Source organism: Acomys minous (genome assembly GCF_964271855.1).
Source record: "Acomys minous genome assembly, chromosome: 10".
Lineage (NCBI taxonomy): Eukaryota > Metazoa > Chordata > Mammalia > Rodentia > Muridae > Acomys > Acomys minous.
The window spans coordinates 48088274-48097548 of NC_140491.1; the positions used below are offsets into that span (position 1 = coordinate 48088274).

Genomic DNA, 9275 nt, shown 5'->3' on the forward strand with positions numbered 1-9275 from the left:
TAGGAAGCACAGGACACAGCAGTTGTCCTCTTAGGGGGCACATCTGTTCCCCTCCAGAGGTGGGGATTTAAGGGTCAAGCTGTTCACTGGAGTGAGTCACCAGCAGGCCACGCCCCTGAAGATGACTTCCTGTCCTCCAGTAGCCCTTACTGCCGTTAGCTCTTGTGGGTGACTCTGTGGCCCACAGGCTCTCCCCAGTCCATGACTAAATGTTTATAGTAACTCAGCCTTATCCAGACCCTATGTGGACACCACAGCTGCCATGAATTCCTGAGTGCCAATGCCATGTCATACCCATTTCCCATTCCTTTCTTTGCCCCTCTCCCTGAGCTTTGGGGGAGGCGATAGAGGCGTCCATCTTAAGGCCAAGTGTGCAGCAGTCACCGTTCTCAGCATTCGGCCAGCATGGGTCTGCATTAATTGCTGTTTGCTATAGAGAAGTTTATTGATGCCCGGTGCTGTTGGTTCACTCACCATGCTTAATGCCTAGGACCCCGGGCTTGCATGTGCCCAGGCCCTGTTTTATTCCATGTGCCTCCCCGATCCATGTGCCCTTGTTGGGGTCTGGGGCTCTGTTGGCCTGTATATGCCCAAACTGTCTTATCCCCAGTTGGCCAGTAGGTACACCCATCACCCTAAAAAAATTTTTTTTGACTGTACATGGCATGTACCTGTAATCCTAGCTACTTAAAAGCTGAGGCAGGAGGGTTATGACTCAAACCAATGTGGGCAACTTAAAAAGACCCTAATTCTGCTATGTATGATAGCTCATGCCTGTGAGGTCAGTACTCGGGAGGCAGAGACAGGAGCATTGTTGCAAGTTTGAGGCCAGCCTTTTCTACATAATAAATACCAGGCCAGCCTGCACTACAAAGTGACATTGTTGCCGGGCGTGGTGGCGCATGCCTTTAATCCTAGCACTCGGGAGGCAGAGGCAGGTGGATCACTGTGAGTTCGAGGCCAGCCTGGTCTACAAAGTGTCCAGGGCAGCCAAGGCTACACAGAGAGACCCTGTCTCCAAAAAGAAAAAAACAACAACAACAACAACAAAACAAAGTGACACTGTCTCAAAAAACAAAAAACAAAACCTATCTTTAAAACAAAAAGAAAACTTATCCTTTGGTTTATCCTTTGATTCTAACAAAACTGAAGACAGAAATGGTTCCCTGTGTGCGCTGCCTCCAAGAAGGGGCTGTCATTGACCAGTGCTGTTCGCGTGCCTATAGAGTCCCCTCTCTCTGCACTCCCAGAATCCCTCCTGAATGCCCAGCGCTGCCGGGGCCTCCTCTCCCGGCCTCATTTGCCCTTCACTGCACATGTTTGCACATGAAAGCCAGCTGTGGCCACACTGGGGCCCTTACCCATCTCCGCTCTGAACGTTTTCAGTAGAAATAATGTCCATACTGTTGTGAGCTAAGCTCACCTTTCAGAAGGACAGACAGATAGACACACAGAGGCGGGTGGGGGATGGGAGGTGGGAGGAGAGCGTCTTACTTTGACATCTGTTGAGAATTAGTTTCTGAACACCATGTGGATGCCAGCTCTTGAGTCTTCTCAAGCCCCCTGTGACGTAGGAGTGAGCATGGCACAGCCCTGCCCATGCAGTGTACACACCCTGGCTCTTCTCTGGGCTGTTCTCGCAGTACAGTGGGTACTCTGCTGTGTCTCTGGACGTCTCACAGCACCGAACGTGTCGCCACAATGTAGTTAGTGGATAATGGAAAGGAGAGACGGCTGGATGTGTCGTCAGCACAGACAAAACTTATTCCTAAGGCTTTTCACTTGTGGTTGGCTGACCTCACCAACATGGAACCTTCAGGGGACCACTAGGTGTTTTAAATGTCACCACTCACATTCGAGGAGTCCCTCAGGGTACAGTCCTGTCTGTGTGTCTCTGCAGTGGCGGTAGGGCCCAGAGTCTCACAGCGGGGCTGAAGGGCCTGCACAGCTGCCCTGTCCCTGTCAGTCGGCAAAGGCAAAGATGGGGAGGAGTGGGGCTGTGAGTCATGGCTCTGCTTCAGAGGGAGAACCTGCCCCTGTGTCAGGTCCATGGCATTTGTAGACAGTATCCTTTTATTGGGAAGGGAGGAGGAAGAAGAGGAAGAGAAGAAAAAGAATATTTGAAAATTCTTAATCTTCCAGCCTTTTCCAGCTTTGAATTATTTTGACAGAAAGTCCTTGTTACCATCAAAAGGACACTGCCCTGCATCTACCTTCATGTCCACAGGCCACGTTTCACTGTAACTCTTTTTTTTTTTTTTAACTACATAGCCCTGGCTGTCCTGGAACTCAGTCTGTAGACAAGGCTAGCCTCAAACTCAGAGATCTGCATGCCCCTCCTTCCTGAATGCTAGGATTACAAGTGTGCATCACCAAACCCTTTACTCTTTTTTTTTTTCCTTAGTGTAGCCTGGGCTGTCCTGTACTCACTTAGTAGACCAGGCTGGCCTCGAACTCACAGAGATTGGCCTGCCTCTGTCTCCCAAGTGCTGGGAGCAAAGGCGTGTGCCACCATAACACCAGGCTTCATCCTTAACCCTTTAAGGCAGCAATCTTCTCCCCAAGGCCTTGCTTCACAGGCACAGGGTCACAGGTCCAGGCACCTGTAAGGTGCATGTTTGAGTGCTTTTTTTTTTCAGATCTGCAGGAAAATTATTTCTGTTTGGCAGATCGCATCGCGTCCCTTCTTCGGGAGACCTTAGGGACTGTCGTCAGCCAGGGGCTTCCGGGGAAATCTGGGCCATTTTCTATGAACCTTCCACTACGATCTCCATCTTTAAGAAGAAACTCAAAGGTCAGAGCCAGCAAGATGACCGCAATCCCCTCGTGAGTGACTGACGCCCCGCTGCGCCTACACAGGAGCTTCCAGCCCAGCTCCGGCTTGCTGGGGTCCCCTCCCCTGGAGCTTTCCTCTGAGGACTTCCCTGCCTCCATTCACCCTGTCACGGGGCAGCGTAGCCGTGGTCCTCCACCACCCTGCAGCTCTGGCTGCGCTGGGGATGTGAAGTTCGGGGCTGAGCTGACAGGACACGGCTGGGCCTGACTCTAGAAGTCTGCTGGGTGATGGGTAGATAGTGTATGATGAGTTTTGCTTCTTCGGTTTCCCCTGGTCTTCACAGTTTAGAACAGAGCCAGACCGAAAGAATCCACAGGTTTTCTTGAAGGCTGGCCTGGTTTCCCACCAAGTGTGGTCTCCCGGATGTTGGCACCTCTAGTGCACAGAGGCCCAGTCTGGCCCTGGAGCTTCCTCTGGTGCCGACTAAGACGCGTGTTCTAGTCTGAGGGGACTGAGAGAACAGGGCCACACAGCACAGTCTTCTTTCTAGAGGATTCTCTTCAGTAGTCACTGACCTATAGTCAGGCAAGCTGGGGATTGGTCCTCCATGGAACAGACACAGTAACCTTGTGTACCTGACTTACCTAGGCCGGCCCGCGAGCAGTTCCCGAGCCTGTCCTTCTGTCTTGTCAGCCAACTCCTACTTTAGAACCAGGAGTTTAAAGACTGTAGCATAGAGCTGGTGCTATAGCGCAGTGGTAGAGGGCTCACCTTGCATATAGGAGGCCCTAGGTTCTATCCCACACTGCCAAAACAGGGGGAGGAAAAAAAAAAAAAGACCAGCATGCATACAGCATAGCCTGCGGGCAGCAGCACCCTGTGGTTCCTGTGTGAGCAGTCTGTCACTTTAAAAGAAGGTCAGAATTATCCCTTATCGTGGGGACAGGGTAGTTAGGAGTAAGGGCTCCTGTCTTGCCCCATCACTGTCTCTTAGACAAGGAGACAGTCTACAGACCTTGGCAGGAAAAGCCAGGGCCTGGGAACTGGAGATCATCCCAGGACAGTCCCAGCAGCAGTGGCCACCTGTTGTGAGAGGAAGGGTCATCCCTGATTAAGAAACCCTGCGATCAGAAGTAGCCTTTGTCACCAACAGCTGAGAGGAGCTGCCCGTGCCCTGAGGTGGACCTAAGTCTGCGAACCTCTGGCCTCCAGGAGCACTGCGCTTACCTCCCTGGAGTCGCTAAGCCACTGCGCTGCCGTTAAGGCCTTTTGTAGGGTTCAGGTGACCCATCTGCATCGGACAGCTCCCGGACAAGGGGCTATATGGGGACGTCTGGGAACTATCGTGAGGAAAAAGCAACCGGAGGAGGAATATGGTGCCTCTACAGTGGGCCGGGGTGCTGGCCCAGCTCCCGTGGGAGGCCTGTGGGAATCCAGAGCTGCCGGGGTCATCCTCACACTTCTACCTGGGAAAGGCTGCAGGCTCCTGGGTGTGAAGGCAGGCCCACCACACATGAAGAGCACTGGAAATAGAGGTCCACTCCAGGATCTCCGAAGCACTCATACGATCTCCCCTAAAAACAAGTGTTGAGTCACAGGGCACCATGTGCATAGCACAAAGAGGAGGTGGTTCCCGCCCATGGAAGGGTCACCTGGCTGGAACATTTGTTTAGCTCAGATCACTGGCTCCAGGCTTCCTCCGGCCCACCGCTCACCTGCCTCTTCATGTCTCAGGCACAGGAAGCCAAGCCCCAGTGTGGTGGCAGCTGCAGCTCGGCCACCATTTATCGGCATCCCCAGGAGGGGCAGTGGACATGTCCACGCTCCTCTGGCTGTTGGCCTGGCATAGTACAGCATTCCAGGATCCACTTCCTCTGTGGGAGGCAGCCCCAGGAAACACCATCCCACCTTACAGCAAAGGCATGGGGCAGTGGGGAGGGCCGTAAGTCACCCAGCCAGAGGCTGTTAGAACCTGTCAGGAGCATTGCCACAGGGAGGCCCTCCGCAGGGAAACGCAGAGCGTTAAGTGTGGTTCCAGGGCGGGGGAGGCCTTTTGAGGAGAGTAATGGAGAGGTAAGCCTAAGGGAGAAGAGCAGCACAGAAGACTGGCTGGGCCCTCAGAGATATTAGGTAGAGGCCTAGGTGCCCTGTGTTCCGCCCTATTTGTTTTGCTGCTTAAAAAGTAGAGACAGCGTCAGCAAGAAGCTTGTGTCTTTCCCCACATCGGCGAGCATGGGGCTGAGGCCACCTGGAGCAAGCAAGGTGACCAGACCTCTGGACTTACCGAAATATGGGCTCTGGCTTCAAACTCCTCAGCCAAAGCCTCTCAAAGATCAAAGCACTGGCCGGGACAGCTGTCCTGGCCTCTGGGCCAGCCCATGGGATGTGCCTGGGCCAGGTGCCACCCCGAGTCCCGCTGTCAGCCCAGGCGGGATGCCACCTGGCACTCCTCATCAACCTCTGCTCTGACAGCAGCACAGCCTGCACAGGCTCCTGCAAACTCCAAGGACTGGCCACCCTTAGCCTTCAGTAGCACTTAGAAGAGGATGGCGCCCCCAGACTCTGTCACCCTATCCACAGGGGCCGCCCAGGTCTCCCAGACCAGCCCCTCACTCCACAAGCCTCCATGGTTACCTGGCTCCTCCGAGTTTGTAGTCTCCTGCTGGGTGTGTTCTGTCTGCTTTGGGTACTGCCCTGGGGTTGTCCCCTTTGTGTCCTTGTTTACCGCGCTCACTCTTCTACCTCCAGGCCGCTTTCAGCCTAGCTGCTCTGTGGGAGGGTTGGGGAGGACTCATCAGACCTGCCAGCTGCACCCCCTACCCTGGTCTGCCAACCGAACCTGGGGGCATCACACAGGCTCCTGTCTTGCCACGTGGGAGCTGAGCACACTGGCCGAGGCTGAGGGGGGCTGGGGAGACAGCAGGAAGGGAATCTCTCACATCAGAGGGAGGCGTCCATCCGTAGGTGGACGGGAGGGACCCTTTCTTGCCTGCACAGGGAGCTGCCACCCCTGCCACCCTGGTGACACCACGACTTTCCTGTTTCCAAACTCACCCTCCAGCAGGGATTTGACTTTGGACAACGAGGCTTTACTTGTAAATACGCTCTTAATATGCAACTTTGAGAATAAAATAGAAACATCATGTATTTTAAAATATAAAATGAAGTGTGACACACTGTATACAATTTAATATATATTTTTAGGATTTTGTTATTTAAGAAAATGGAATGTGATGGTACTTAACTTTTACAAAAGAGAGAAAAATGTTATTTTTACTGTTTGAAGAAAATAAATATTCTCATTGTTGTACAAACAGTGGTGGGTCCCAGGCTGTCATTTTTACAGGGGCAGCCCAAGAGTGGGGCCACACAGGAAAGTATGTGGAGCTGGACTCTGCCCTCCCAGGCACCCAGCCTGTCACTGGCTGCCTCTCTCCTGGTGTCTCTGGATTTCATGGCCTTGTCATTGCTTGAGCAGAGCTGAGGCAGGGCTGGCCATCTCCAAAGACCCTGTAGGGCCCCAGATCAGGTCTCCATGCCGTCTGATCACCTCGCCTACTGACTGTGGTACCCAGCCTCCACTTCCGCAGATGAAGGAGGCCTGACGGAGAGGCTGCAGCTATCCCAGAAGAACTGGGCTGGCCTCCCAGAGTGACCAGTGTGTCCCTCCAGTCCTCTGTCCCTATTCTCTCCGTTGTCAGTTTGATTTTTCCTCTGCTCTGCTGTCCAGGTTTGAACATGCGTCCCCTCTCAGCCTCCCCAACTCCTGGCCTACCATGCTCTTTCTACACTCTCCTTAAGTGAACAGCGCTTTACCATGGTCCCCACTGTGCCAACAAGGAAAAGCCATCTCAGCGAGACAGCGTGGGTTGGTAGTTGGAGCACAGACCTGTAGTTAGGCGGCCAGGGTTCTAACTCTTCCACCCTTCAATGTGAGGCCAGGAAGGACAAAGCAGGAGGACATTGAAGCGTTCCAGGGAGGACCAACATCAGGAAAACCAGATCGGAGGAGACCAAAGGCAAGCAGACCGCTGAGAAACTGAAGGTCTATAGGGCCAGGCAAGGGATGTCGGGGCCTGGGGACACCCCAAGCCAGCACTGAGGAAGGAAAGGCTGGCTGTGCTCATGGGTCGCTCAGGTTACATTTAAACCCCACTTACTCTGGGGTCTAACACATGCAGGTATAGTGCATTGGGTTGAATGTGTCATTACGTGTTGCGTGTCATTGGCTAAACGGTAGCTGCTGCTTTTATTCTAGAATACACCTAGGGGTTAAGAACAGCGGTGTCTGACCGTGACGTCTGGATGGGGAGAAGAGCCACTCTGTGATAAGGAGCATGTTAGTCATGGGTATCACGAAACCCTGATGAGCCCCACGGGGGCCAGGTCCAGTGACGTCAGCGTGGGCCATCAAGGCAGAGCTATCCTTTGACACACGGCTCTGGGCTGAAGAAGCCGTTCTGACCTGTGAGTGTAGAAGTGGCTCCAAAAGGCTGCCAGGATAGTGTTAACACTGAGGCAGGTGACAGGACTTCCCCAGAAGCCGAGGAACCTACCAGCCAAGCCAAGCCAACCTGACTGTTGAGGTGCACTCTGCCTGGCGGCTCTCCTGCTCCTGTGAGTCCCAGTACCAGATTCTCAGAGGTTGATGGGGCTGGGTTGAGACTGGCCTCTTGCCATCTTCCCCCGAGAAGTGCCCGCCACCCCATCCACTTGGGAACTTTTACTCCAGTGTGTTCTGAAGGAAGTAGCCACCCAGCGAGCTGTGCGAGTTGCAGTCACCACTTTGTCTACTGGCGGGACAGGGTTGTTTGTTACTCAGCTGCAAAGACTTCCAGCCCCAGATGTGCCACAGGACAGAGGAGTGTGTGGCACACACAGAGGACATGTGTACAGCACAGCGGGCATCCCAGAATCTGCCCCACTCCCCCCCTCCACCCCCCGATTCTATCCCAGGGGGGACCCCGCCGTCACCCTTAGTAACCACAGCATGAAAGGCCAGCTCCACTGTAGTGTTTATCTCTTTGGAGCTTTTCTCTGTTTTCCGAGAACTGCTGTCCTCAGAAACTCATGGGGAGTATTTGTCACGGCAGGAAATGGTTGGTGAAAGCAACTGTATTGCTGGTAGATTTCGGACAGACTGGACATCAACAGGAAAATAAATAAACGAGAGCAGACTGAACTGCCCTGACCAAAGAACCTACTTTGGATTATGAGACAACAGGAAGAGACACCCCCCGCAAGCCGATTTGAATGGAGTTTGGGGTCCCCTGACCTGGACCTGTCATGTTACACATCCCCAAAGCCTCTGGTCCATCACCAGGGTGGCTCCAGTTGCATCCTTTGTCCTGCAGTCAAAGGCTCTTCCCTCTCAGGGGGAAAGGCTGGACAAAGGTGACCTTGTCTCCAAGCTTGGGAGTCACATGGCCATGTCCTCTCCCAAGTGGGCCATGTGTGTTGAAACTGTAGGCAGATTCTGGGGCTCAGAAAACTGAGAAGCCTTTGTTCACCCATGGCAGTGTCATGTCCCCCACAGGGCTATGTTTTTACTCAGCCGAAGGGGACGCTTTGGGGATGGGATACACCCACTATAGAATACACCGGTTTCAAGTGCAACAGCGTTCGCCTGTAGCTAGGAGTCTTAATTTCTGGCCTCCAGCTGCTGTCAGAGCTAGCAGACCCCCACCGAGTGGGCCTACGCCGGCTCCTGGGGGTGTGCCATGAATTGGACACAAAAGCCCAACTCCAGGACAGACGGCTGCAAGGACACCCTGGGAAATGAACCCGACAGAGCTCTGTGAGGGCTGGCCTGGGGAGTGGGGTTCAGTCAGAAGGACTGTAGAGGAAAAGGAGAGCGAAGGCTGGAGGGCCTCCTGAGAAGAACACAGAAAGCTGTAAGCTGCATAGGCTTTTGTGTGAGCAAAGCTACAGAAGCCTCTTCATGGCCAGGAGTGGACCCCCCAACGCTGTGATGCTGGCCACTAGACACAGCATGGTCGGGGCCCACCACTTCGTGATTATATCTTGTTAAGCAGTAGAGGCTGAAAGGGGTACTCAGCCCTCCGATTTAGCCAAGTACTGGGGCAGTAGTTTAAGGGCATATGTGAGCTGACGGAAGCTTCTGGACCTGCCTGTCTAAGCACAGCTTACCATTTCTGCAGTACTTACTGCCGTCCACCGTTGTGCCACACAGATGTGCACAGATGTCACTGGATCCTCTTTTCCTTTGTTTGGCATTTTATCACTGAAAAGGATGACCTACAAGCTTGAGAGTCTTCCAAAGGTCCCAAGGTCCTTAGGCAGAGCCAGACAAAACAAACGAAACAAAACAAAAAAGTCTCTTCAAGTCAGTGTTTCCCCATCCACTGAACATCTGCTTTCTGCTAGATGTATCGGCCAAGAAGGCTTGGGCCTTTTCAGCAAATGGGAAGATGTCTTTGGTGTCAACAAAGCCAGGACCCAGTTGTATCCACTGATGATAGACTATGGCTCTGAGGCA

General features: G+C 53.3%; 1 protein-coding gene across 4 annotated transcripts in view; it reads left to right on the top strand.

Annotated features, from left to right (window-relative positions):
• KREMEN1 (kringle containing transmembrane protein 1) overlaps positions 1-6092 on the top strand; it is a 72094-nt gene extending 66002 nt beyond the window's left edge. For 2 of the 4 annotated variants that reach the window (XM_084798732.1, XM_084798730.1), the window contains exon 9: positions 2640-6092. In XM_084798732.1, coding sequence (XP_084654858.1) covers positions 2640-2838 — 199 coding nt within the window. In that variant the 3' untranslated portion in view covers positions 2839-6092. The remainder of the gene's footprint in view (positions 1-2639) is intronic. The other 2 variants (XM_084798731.1, XM_084798733.1) reach the window with 1 other exon arrangement.
• The last annotated feature ends 3183 nt before the right edge of the window (positions 6093-9275 follow it).